This window comes from Microtus ochrogaster, chromosome 18 (assembly GCF_000317375.1).
Source record: "Microtus ochrogaster isolate Prairie Vole_2 chromosome 18, MicOch1.0, whole genome shotgun sequence".
NCBI lineage: Eukaryota > Metazoa > Chordata > Mammalia > Rodentia > Cricetidae > Microtus > Microtus ochrogaster.
Genome location: NC_022020.1, coordinates 26788124 through 26801013, shown reverse-complemented (window position 1 = coordinate 26801013; position 12890 = coordinate 26788124). Strand labels below are relative to the sequence as shown.

The 12890-nt window shown below is 44.7% G+C and overlaps 1 protein-coding gene across 1 annotated transcript in view; it reads right to left on the bottom strand.

Moving 5' to 3' along the window:
* The window catches only part of Ndfip1 (Nedd4 family interacting protein 1), a 47166-nt gene extending 44550 nt beyond the window's left edge, over positions 1-2616 (bottom strand). The window contains exon 1 of the mRNA XM_005356023.3: positions 2376-2616. Within this exon, the coding sequence (XP_005356080.1) occupies positions 2376-2438 (63 nt within the window). The 5' untranslated portion in view covers positions 2439-2616. The remainder of the gene's footprint in view (positions 1-2375) is intronic.
* Between the last annotated feature and the right edge of the window lie 10274 nt (positions 2617-12890).

Here is a 12890-nt window from a genome sequence, read left to right as displayed (position 1 = left end):
TAAGAGAGGCTAGAGGTATAGTTCAGTGGCAGGGTTTACCTAGAAAGTGTAAGGCCTTAGGTTGTAGTCCCTACTCTCAGCACTGACTTTAAAAAAAAATTAAAAACAAAAATGAGATATAAAAATCTAATTTTGCTAATAATTGTGTGCCTTTGTACATACATTGATGCAAGACCAACATATGAACATTCACGAATGCACATGCCTGAGACTATGGACACATCCAAGTGTGATTAGCCCACAGAACTGCATGAATGTAAAGATGGCCTGTATAGGCATGCATGCGTACATAATATACATGTACACATATGTACCTGCTAATGGACACAGCCTGTTTTGGGCCTTAAGCCTTTTATGTAGGTAAGTACATAAATTCTCTTATAATCACAATCTGACAGCTTTGTTGACTTGAGCATGTCACTGAGACCCTAAGAGACCTGACTTCTATAAAATGTCATCTATAAAATGAGAACAAACCTTGAGTCATCAAGGCGTTGTCAGGGTTCAATGAAGACGATTTAAATGGAGTCCATCGTGCCTGGCACAGATCTGCACACATGCACACTGAGCACACTTTTTCACGTCTACTCAGCTCCAATCCACAGAAATACCGACCCATTCGTAAACTTTGCTTATCCATGGGGACGGATTTGGTGCTGCCTCGACCTTTGCTTTCAAATTTTACAATTTTTTCTAGGAGGATTTTTTCAAGTTTTATTGAAGATTATTTCTTGAAATTTCTTCAAATTTATTTTGCTGTTGTTAAAGCAGGATCTTCCTGTACCTCAGGCTGCTTGCAACTAATCTGGCAGTCCTTAAACTTCTGATTTTCCTGACTCGGCCTCCCAAGTGCCAGGTTAGGGACACAAACCACCACGCCCAGCAAAATTATTACTTTTAGAGTAATGATATAAAGATGACCCATCTCTGACATACCTAAATTGTGCATAATCAAAAAGTTCCTAAACACAGATGCCAACAAAAACATTATTTTAGCACTCTAGCAAATTTTCTATGTTCTAGCAGTAAACAAGCATTACCCCGTAGCTCAGTAAGATGGCAGTACAAAGAAAATCCACAGTTCTGCTTGTTTGCCTATCCAAGTCGGGATGGAAAGATAGACACCCTTAAGGTTCAGGGGATTTGTAAACAGGTTGATAAAAGCCTGTGATTCTAATTTATTAAAACAGGAAAGCACTGGATTCTCATCCAAGGTCACAGAATAAAGGCAGAGAAGATATAAAGACAGACTGCGGGGCCACAATTTGGGGTGTTTATGAAACCAAGAGGCTAAATCCTTAACTAGTCATTTCAGGAGTCAGGGCGGGGGCGGGAAGGAGGGCGGATTACAACACACCGCTGAAGACAGCAAAACAAACCAGTAGCCGACTGCGCCAGGGTTAATCTGCAACACGCTCTAATCGTACTGATTTTATTCCTACAACGTAGTAAACGTAGAACACTTAAATCACGCCATTTTATGTCGGAAAAAGCAGGACTGACGTTTTCGTATGCAAATTATACTGAAAACATTTGAAATTTGACAAAACAGAAGCAGTTCAGTCAACAACTCTCTGGCTCACGTCCCACAATTACGAGGTTTTAGATTATTATCTCATCCCCCCCCCCCAAAAGTCTCTAATTTCCCGAGGAAACCTACCCACAGGCCGGTAGGGGAAAAAAAAATCTCTTCTCCCTAGGGCCTCAATTTACAGATTCACACAGCAGATAATAATCCAATCATCTGGATATATTTCCTCCCTAGATATGCTATTAAATCTCTTTAAACGTCATTTCCAAGCGTGCAAAATACACCCGGGCACACGCCCTGCAGCCTCACGGTAGCCCTACATTTTGGGGCCTCTCTCCAGCCAAACATCGCCTCTTCCAAATCGATTAAAAGCTGCGGGTTCGCCTCTCGCTTCATTTTTTTTGACTCGAGTCTTAAAAGGGAACGAGGGGGATGGGTTTGGACAGAAGCGAGGCTTGAAACCCTGAGTAATCGCACCTCGCTGCGGACAGCCGCCGGCGGTAGCACAGGCGATTGCGATCTTTGCTTCTAAACCCATTTCCTTTACCTTTTTGACTTAAAAAAGAAATAGAAAAGAAAATCCCCTCCCCCCGATTTTCCAATGACATCAAACCGACGCTGAGAGAAGGAAGGACGGATGCCTCCAGGTCGGAGCCCCTAGGGCGCCACGAGTTCGACCTCCGGGACCCGCCCGACCTGGGAATCAGGGTTAACGAGGTCCCCGCCCGGCTGGCCAGAGCCGCGACAGGCCCAGGCCCCGTGGTCCGGCCCAGGCCCGGCGCGGCCTGTAAAGCCCCGGCGTCGAGTGGCCGGCGGAGGGCGGGGCGGGCCCAGGGCCGCTCACCTGCTGGTACCCGGTGCCGCAGGCCGGCTCCACGGCTGCCAGCGCTGCCAACGCCAAGGCCATGGCGCAGCGGGCCTCAGGGAAGGAGCGCGAACGAGCGAGCTGAAGGGGCGCGGACGCCGCGGCCGAGGGTCGCTGGGAAGCCGAGAGGTACGCGCCGCGGCGTGGGGATGGCCGCTGCTAGCGCTGGCACGCTCTCCTCGGGCACTGAGCGCCGCCGCCGAGGCTCCGTCGCGGCCCCAGGGGAGGAGGCGGGGACGACGACGACGACGCTGCGCCGCCGCCCCGCCCCCTCCGCGCCTTGCCACGCCCCTCCAGGCCCGGCCACGCCCCTTGCCCCCGCCCCAGTCTCCGCCAGTTTCCGAAGTCGTTTTTCTATATAGGTTTGAGGTTTCTATCGGTTCCCTACCTAACTGCCATCCTCAGACTTCAGACGTCAACCAGCCATAGAGCAGCGGCCTCATCCCTCCAGTCAAGACTCTTAGGGTGTATGTAAATTGGAGGATATATGTAAATACCTATTTAAATATCCTCTAATAAAGTTTTATTGTAACACGGCCCCTTCCGTCTAGTGTGGCCTGCAAACGCTGAAGAATGTATACTGCCTGACCTTTTATAGAAAAAAAAATGCTGACCCTAAATCTTAGACTGGGTTATTTATAATACAGCCTCATGTAGCCGTTTAATAGATCTTTTGTTGATACAGAATCCATATTATCTGAAACAAAACTCTCTGAGGAAGTGGCATGAAAGTCAAACTTGAAGGATTTTATTCAGATAGCAGGAACGTGTGCTGTGGCCGAGACAAGAGAGAGCTAGGCTCACAGAACTGAAAGGCTCTCAGCCCTTGGGTGGAGGAGCTACTGTGAGCGGTGGAGCTACTGTGAGCGGTGGTTCACAGATGAGGAAATAGTGTGTGAGGATTCAGTTCAGCTCCTGAAAGAAAGAGGTGGAATGCAAGCCCATTAAGCCAGCTTTCTTTCTTTTTAAATATTTATTTATTTATTATGTATACAATATTCTGTCTGTGTGTATGCCTGCAGGCCAGAAGAGGGCACCAGATCTCATTACAGATGGTTGTGAGTGGTTGCTGGGAATTGAACTCAGGACCTTTGGAAGAGCAGGCAATGCTCTTAACCGCTGAGCCATCTCTCCAGCCCCCTAACCATTACCACACAGTTTAAATTATAAGCTTTGTGGAGACAAGAGTCTCTCAGGTGTGAGAGACAGTTATGTTTTAAGTCTTAATTACCAGGCCTAAGAGATCAAACAAATGCCTCTAACTTGCAAGCCCCTTGCCCCAGGACAGACAGTTCCTAAAACCCTGGAGGCTGTTGTTTAGGTGAGATAACAGGTCACATGTTTTCACTCCCCTGAGTGAAGTTGTTTGACCCACCTGCACCGGTCGTGCTGGATCACAAGTGGGTGGAAGTTCATTGGCAGGAAATATATCGTCACGTATGCTTGCCCTCGATTGGACCCAATGGAAAATAAGCCCCTGCAAACTGTGACTGGGGGCCATTTTCTGGGAAATCAGAGATGGACCTGGCCAGAGAGTCCATCCACCTGGCCAATATTTAATTAAAACTTGCTTCAAACTTGACTTTGAACTGCGGTAGTGGTATTATTCTCCACCGGTGGGATTGACACTGGCCTTCCATTTTCTACAGTGAGTGAACGGAGCAGCTGCGTAGCACGCAGTTCAGGACCTGTTTCTTCTTTTCGCATTCAGCAGTCTAGAATCACTCCTAAGAACCCGTCTAACACAGAAGGAGGCGGAGGGGAGAATGCTTCACTCCTTAAAGCGTGTTGAGATTCCTGTTCCTTTTTGGTTGTCTTTCCAAGTTAGTACTCTGCAGTTCGTTATAATAGGATTATCTTAGCTTCTAATTTTGAAGTTTAGATATATCTTTATGTGTTGGTTGTATTTTAAAAAACATAGCTGTTTTGAGCTACCCTAAGATTTCCATGTATAGGAGTGCGTTATAATCAAGTAAAAATTCATGGGTCAGTGGTAGCTCACTCCTTTAATCCCAGCACTCAGGAGGCAGAGGCAGGCAGATCACTAAGTTCAAGGCCAGCCTGGTCTACAGAGCAAATTCCAGAACAGCCACAGCTACACAGAGAAACCTTGTTTCAAATAATAAAATAAAATATTCTAGAGAGAGAGAAAGAGCGATGGCTTAGTGGTTAAGAGCACTGGTCGTTAAGAGCGCTGGCTGCTCTTTCAGGGACCCAGGTTCAATCCCCAGTACCCACATTGTAGAAACATCTGTAACTCCAGTTCCAGGAGATCAGACTCTTGTTTTTAACCTTTAAGGGCATTGCAGGCACATGGTGCGTAAACATACATGCAGGGAAAACACCCATACACACAAAGTAATTTTCAAATGAAATATCTAGATACATATATTTTCAGTCTGGGTCTTTCCATATCTAAGCCCCTATATAACTCCATATTTCTAAGTATTAGCACTGGGTATGTATTTATGTGCTAAGAGCATAGATACTTAGCAACATGCTAAGCTGGGAAGTCTGCTAGGCTGCTTGCTCCCTTTCTCTTTTCTTTTTCCTGTTCCTCTTCAGTGCTGGGAACTGAAGCCCGTGCCTTGAGCACGCAAGACAAGCCCTCTCTGCTTCTGAGTAGCATGTCAAATCCAGAAGGACAAACTTTACATGTTATTTGCTACAGTGAACCAAACAAACACAATTTCCTTCCATGTGGTCTTATATAAGAAAGGGGGAAAGCCTGATTTGAAATTTAAAAGCATATATCATCAGTGGAAAATAGAAATCAGGTCACTTTGTCTAAATTTGTAAGTAAGAAGGAATAAAGAAGCATATGTCTGTCCTGTCACATATGGCTGTTACAGGAACTGCCATCTTCTCGAAGGCTTACTCTGGAGGAGGAGATGCTCCTCTTCATCTCTTATGTCTCCCTTAATGTCTATATACTGCCTGCATGTGCACCCAGATAATAGCAAGCTATAAACAATAGTCACAGACAATTGATTTCTCCCTTCTAATGTCCCTTCCCAGCTCCTTTTTTGCTACCCTCAATCACGGTATTTTGAGTAACATTTTGCTCTATCTTTTTACCCACGCACCGCCAACAGGGTTTCTCTGTATAACAGCTCTGGCTGTCCTGGAACTCTCTCTGTAGACCAGGCTAGCCTCTAACTCAACAGAGATCCACCTGCCTCTGCCTCCTCAGGTGGGGATCAAACCGTGCATCACCACGGCCTGGCTTTCGCTAAACTTTTAATACACAAGTCAAGATTATTTGTCTTGATTCAATGAGCATCTAAACAGAAAATTAAAAACATGTTTGTGCTCTCTCTCTCTCTCTCTCTCTCTCTCTCTCTCTCTCTCTCTCTCTCACTTTCCAACATCAAACCAACCCTGACAGAAAGAGCAGGTGCCTTCATGTTGGAGCCCCCAGAGTGCCCCAAGTCACTGCTGTTTGAGACCTCCAGCTGTTGCAGACTGTAGGAGGAAAGAAGAGGCTGTGTTGCTTGCCCAGTGGACCCATGCCTGCTACATGCCAAGCGAACAGGGAAGGTAACCCAAGGTGGTGAAGACTGCACCCGGCTTCATCTCCAGATGTTGTCAAAACAACTTCCCCCAGAATGTTATTAATTTCCGATTGCTGCACTTAGAAACTTATTTCCCCAGAGAGCCGCAGTCAAACATTCCATGCGCAGTACTCTTTATGTGACTTGCTGACGCAACCATCCTAGGAGAGAAAGGAGACATTATGGAGAAGCGGGAGCATAGCTCAGGTCTGCATTGCTCTCCTTCTTGAACCTAGATAAAAATGGAATAGGCATGATCTTCTGTCTTGCAGAAGCCTGGGCAGTGCTCGGCTTCCTAAATAGTCAAGTGTGTCTGTTTAATTTTTTCAAAGTCTCATTAGTCTAGCGTCTCATTGAGGCCTTAGCCACTGCAGCTAGTCAGACAGGGCCCCCACCCCAGCCATGCAGTTTTATTTCTCCCGGCTGAGTGTTTTGTTTTAGTTACACTGCCTCGCTATGTGTTTGTTAAGGGCCAGTAATGTCGGTCATATTCCGAGGAAAGAGGTTGGACCCTGGTGACTGATGCTGTCAGAGAGCACTTTCTGGGTCTTGGAAGTGAACACACACCATCTCTCTAATCCTTATAACAAATGTACTCGGCAGATGACAAGATTCAAGAAATTCATGGCACTTGTTCAGCTAGGGAGGGATAGGGTCAAAGTGAAGACTCAGGTCTTCCTGACTTAAAAACACGAGCACTGCTCAGTGCATACAAAGAAATACAGGACGCTGAAGAGCCAACCTTTGGGTCTTCATGATGAAATAGAGCAGACAGTAAGCATGCTTTTTTGTTTGTTTGATTTTGTTTTGTTTTGTTTTTGACTGGCCTCGAACTCTCAGAGATCTACCTGTCTCTGCCTCCTGAATGCTGGGATTAAAGCATGTGCCACCATGCCCAGCTTAGTAAGCACACATTTAAGATTATTTTTGATGTAAAAAATTCCAAGTTGAAGCTAAGGCCACAGCTCAATGCTTGCATAGTTGAGCAAGGGTTTAATACTCAACAACACACACACGCACACACACACACATACACACACAGAGTACTACTTAATTGCAGTCCTGTTGAGCTGAGAAATAGTGAAGGAAATTATGTGCCCGGGTGGGATAATTACATAAGGACTGGAGAGAAAGCGTTTTAAAGGAGAAACGGGCTTTGCTGTCGTGGGAAAGGGGAGAGCATACCAAGTCATGAGTGAGTGTGATTGCTTAGTTTCCCACAGAGCTTCGCAACCCTTTATGTAAAGGGACAAGTAGTAAACACCTCCGGCTCTGTGGACCGGTAACTGGCTACCATAGATAGTCTGTCATCACTGGGTCACACACACAGCCATGGACATTGCTAAACAAACTGGCATGGCTGTTTGTTATGGTTTGAATGGTCCCCGTGCAGCTGTATTGATGCAGGCGTGGCAGCACAGGCCTGTAATCCCAGAATTTGAAGAGCTGAAGCAAAGGAACACCACTCCAAAGCCAGTGCTAGCTACATAACCAAAACCTGTTTCAAAAACCAAACAAGATGTTATCAGCCTTACAAATACACCACAGGTTTGACACAGTGTCAGCTAGAGGCCCGGTTGATTACATTGTTGCTAATGACACTGAGATGAATGAAACAGGAGATAAGACCAAGACCAATGGAAAAATTTATCCATGGATGATCACTAGTATTCAATTACAAACACACAAAAAAAGGAAATTATAAATATGCTAGAACTAACCCTTATCTTAAATAGGGTAATGCTTTAGGTTTGTCTATTTTATTTTATGTTTATAAGTGTTTTGCTCACATGTATGTCTGTGCACTACATGTGTGCCTGGTGTCCAGGGAGGTCAGAAGAGCACATCCAATCCCCTGGAACTGCAGATATAGACTATGGCTGTGAACCAACATGTGGTTTCTAGAAATCTAATCCAGGCCCTCTGAAGGAACAAGTGCAAACTGGGCATGGTGGTTTACGACTTATATTGCAACACTTGGGAGGGAGAGAGAGAGACAGACAGACAGATAGACAGACAGACAGACAGACAGACAGACAGAGAGGCAAGTAGATCTCTATGAGTTCAAGGCTAACCTGGTCAACAAAGCAAGTTCCAGGACAGCCAGGGCTGTTATACAAACACACCCTGTCTCAAAACAAAACTAAACAAAAGGAACAAGTGCTCTTAACCAGTGACCCATCTCTCCAGCCCACCAAGTTTGGGTGTTCCTTCATCCCATGAATGATGCTACAATTGGACCATTTGAGTTTCCACATTTGAGTGTTCAAATATACACTATCCGTCTCCAATGACAGATATCACATTGCATTCAAATGACACATACAACTCTGTATTTGGACAGAATACAACCTGTGCAGCCAAAGGAGCTTTCCCCATAAAATGCTTGAGTAATTATTTCTCCTCTCCCTCCTCCTCCTTCTTCTCTACCTCCTCTTTACCCTCCTCTTTTTATTCTTTTTTTTGTTTGGTCAGTTTTTAGTGATTTTTTTCTTTTTCTTTTGGTTTGGGTTTGTTTTGTTTTCAATCTTTCTGTGTCAGTTTGGCTGTGTAGCCCAGGCTGACTTCGAACTCACAGAATTTCTCCTGCCTCCACTCCAAGGAGCTGACATTATGGATATCCATTACCACAGCTGGTTCTGAGTGATCCCTCTCCTAAAAATGGCTTACTAGTTATTATGTAGCTAGGGGTTTTAAGAGACCAACATATGCCACCTCAAAATATGCTTGTGTTTTTATTTTTTTTATTCTCTGAAGGTACACATGCAGGTGTGTGGGGTGTGTGTGCTATGGAATATTAGTTTAAGATGTGTTACACTTGTATATGCTGTGAAATATTTGTTTAGTGATACCAAGATGCACTGCATTCTTTTTTTTATTTATGTATTTACTTATTTATTATGTATACAATATTCTGTTTTGCTTGTATACCTGCAGGCCAGAAGAGGGCACCAGACCTCATTACAGATGGTTGTGAGCCACCATGTGGTTGCTGGGAATTGAACTCAGAACCTTTGGAAGAGCAGTCAGTGCTCTTAACCGCTGAGCCATCTCTCCAGCCCAGCGCTGCATTCTTTTATGTTGCATTTATTCAACTCTGTAAAACTCTGTTGCTTTGCCTGTCTAAAACACCTGATTGGTCTAATAAAGAACTGAATGGCCAATAGCTAGGCAGGAGAGAGAAATAGATGGGACTGGAATGCAGAGAGAATAAATAGAAGAAACGAAGAGGGAGGAGCTAGGGAAGGAAAAGGAAAGAGGACGCAAGGGGCCAGTGACGGTCAGCTACAGAGTAAGAAATAATGAAAGGCATGTAGAATAAGAGAAAGGTAAAAGTCCAGAGGCAAAAAGTAGACAGATAATTTAAGAAAAGCTGGCTAAAAATAAGCCAAGCTAAGGCCAGGCATTCATAAGAAAGAATAAGTCTCTGTGTATTTATTTGGAAGCTAGGTGACAGCCCCCAAAAGAGAGCAAAGAGTTAAAACAAACAAACAAAAAACCCACCAACTGTGTGTGTGTGGGGGGGGTGTATGCACAAACTTGAACTTGCCCCTGGGCATGTGGAGGTCAGAGGTTGCCTCCTTCAGGTGTCTTCTTCCATTGCTCCCCACCATGCTTTTTGATACAGAATCTTTCACCGAACCTAAAGGTTGCTATTTTGGCTAGATTGACTGGCCAGCTAAGCCACAGAGATGCACCGTCTCCACCTACCCTCCTTGCCAGTGCTGGGGTTACAGATACACACCTCCATACCCAGCCTGTACATATGTTCTGGGGAATTGAACTCAGGTCTTCGGGCTTGCACTGCAAACAGATTACCAGTCAAACAATGTCCCCAGCCCAAAATGTAAGGATTGTGTGGGGAGAAGGCTGTTCCCTGCCCGAAGATATTCTATATTGTATAAAACAGCTATATTTTCCCCCAACTGTGTCTTACCCAGAGAGGTTCCATTTTATGAGCAGCAGTTGACTCTATTTTGAAGGTGTGGGATGACTGCACCTGAGTGGACGTGTGAGCAGCACCATCTGTCTGGCACCACCCACATGGCAGAGACCAATAAATGACTTATTCCTGTTCTCTGTAAACTTATCTGTGCAATAGGAGATTTTAGGGGGAAATATGTATATTAAAATATCCAGAAGACCAAGCCCAAGAACTTTTCATACACACCAGATTAAGGGACGTGTGTGACTCTCTCCTCTGGACCCAATCCAGAGGTGAGAAAATAGCACTGTGATGGTGATGGCACCCACCCACCTGTCAGCTGACCACCCCGTGTGTGCATCAGGGGACAGACAGGCAGAGAATTCTCAACTGCCTCAGGAGCTTCAGCTTTGCTTGGACCCTACCTTTGACATAGCCTATTCAAATTGTTGTCTGTCCATTTGGATCTTCCCTCTGTCTGTACATTTCTCTTTTTTTTGTTTTTTTTTTTTTTTGTTTGTTTTTTGAGTCAGGGTTTCTCTGTGGCTTTGGAGCCTGTCCTGGAACTAGCTCTGTAGACCAGGCTGGTCCTGGTCTCGAACTCACAGAGATCCGCCTGCCTCTGCCTCCTGAGTGCTGGGATTAAAGGCGTGCGCCACCACCGCCCGGCCTGTCTGTACATTTCTTCATCCACTCCTGGCTCTGCTTTTAGCTTCACTTTGCTCCTGAAGCTCAACTCTGATCCTAAAGCCTAACCTTGTGGCCAGCAGCTAACTGTTTCACCAGCTTCTTCTGCTGCTCAGTTGGGCTCATCATTGTATCAAAACTCCCGCATCCCTAGCAGTTTCCAGGTCTTGGCCTCTTATGCCTTTTTGAAATTCCTTGCCTCCTTAACACTTTGGGATCTTTTTTACAACCTATATGTAGATAGATAGATAGATAGATAGATAGATAGATAGATAGATAGATAGATAGATGATTGATAGGCATGTAGATAGATAATTTACTATGATTTATGATCTATTAGTAATTAAGATTGAAATAAAAGGGCTTAGCGACCCAGCACTCGGGAGGCAGAGGCAGGTGGATCTCTGTGAGTTCGAGACCAGCCTGGTCTACAGAGCTAGTTCCAGGACAGGCTCCAAAGCCACAGAGAAACCCTGTCTCGAAAAACCAAAAAAAAAAAAAAAAAAAAAAAGGGCTTAGCGAGATGACTCAACAAGTAAAAGCACTGTACCAAGTCTGATGACCTGAGTTCAGTCTCTGGGACCCACATAGTAGAAGGAAAGAATCAACTCCTGCAAGGTGCCTGCTGGCATGCAAGCATATATTGGCAAGTATATCGGTGTGAGTGCAAGTGCCCACAGGTACACATGTGCATGCACACACACACACACACACACAATAAGTAAATAAGTAAATAAATAATATATGATGAGATTTTCAAAAAATATTGGGATAAAAGAATCTGTGCTCATATTATTCAGGGCTATTGAAGAACGTGGGACTGTCTGGCAAATTACTGCCATTGAAACCACCATGCCTTGTTAATTTATTGTTTACCAATAAATTCAGATATTGTATAAAGACCCAAAATATATTCTTCTGTGCTTCTGACATATGGTGCTCACCATTACTTCAAACTGATTATTTCATGAAATGGTGGACATGAGCCTCCATGAAAGCAGAATGGCTCTTTTGTACGGAGAAATCGCACCTATAGGTGTGGCGATCTGGTTGTGTTTTGCTCTAAGTTACTCCTCATTGCAGAGATCAGAAGCTCCCAGGCGAGGCCTCGTCCTAACTGACTCCATTTTTAAAAGCAGAGAAGCAGAATGACTCTGCACCTAGTTTGTGCACGTGAACAGTCACCATCTGCCCGCACAAAAACCCTGACACGCAGACTGACAGCTTACTGATGCCAATGCAGCTTCACCACCTGTGAACTCCCCCATTTAAATCGGGCACACATGGACATGACAAGAACCACGTCAGAAGCAGGCCCGTGTGCTCACCACTAGACTAACAAGTAATATAACACCCTCATGTGGGTCATAGAAAAGGAAAAGTAAGGTACATTGCCTTCCCACACAACAGATGTGGCATCTGGTGTGTGTGTCAAGGGAGTCACAGACACTCCCAACCTAGTCTCCGGGACTTCAGCTGAGCCTACCATCGCCCACTGGAACTGTCATCTGTGTAGACCCACTGTGCTTTGATTGAAGAGTATGTGACTGAACTCATGCTGATGGCTGACCTCATGCAGTATGCACTAACTCTCCCTTGCCATCCACATCAGCTTCCTGCTACCTTCAGTGAGGCTCCTTTGGACCCTGCAGCCACTCTAACACCTGTTCAACTGTTCTGTAATCTCTATATCATGGTGTGACGTGGAATGTGGAAACTGAGATCCAATACTAAAAATCAAGATCGGAACAGAATAAAAGAACCCAGTGACAGGTGAAATTAAAGATAAAGACTCAGAGATGATGAAATTGGCATAGCTTGTTAATGTATTGTTTTCAATAAATCCTGATGCTGGGGAAAGACACAAGAACGCTGCTACATGACTGATACAGCTCCCTTTAAACAAAATAAAATCTTTATTTGTATATGTGTTTTCATTCCCTTGCCGGGAAAAAATGATTCTAGATCTCAAAAGACTATATCAATGAAGGCTCCAATTTAAATCTAAAAATTTTGTGTTCACGTTTCCTGATTGTTCTCCTAATTTACCTAATATTTAAGGCTCTGTTTTATTTACCTACTGCTTTAGGTTCTGTTTTATTGCTATGAGGAGACACATGACCAAGGCAAATTTTAAAAGAAAGCTTTTAATTGAGGGTTTGCTTACAGTTTCAGAAGTTTAGTCCATTACCATCATGATGGGGAGCACAGCAGCACACAGGCAGATGTAGTGCTGCGAAAGGAGCCGAGAATTCTATATCCTGATCCTCAGGCAGGAGAGAGAGAGAGAGAGAGAGAGAGAGAGAGAGAGAGAGAGAGAGAGAGAGA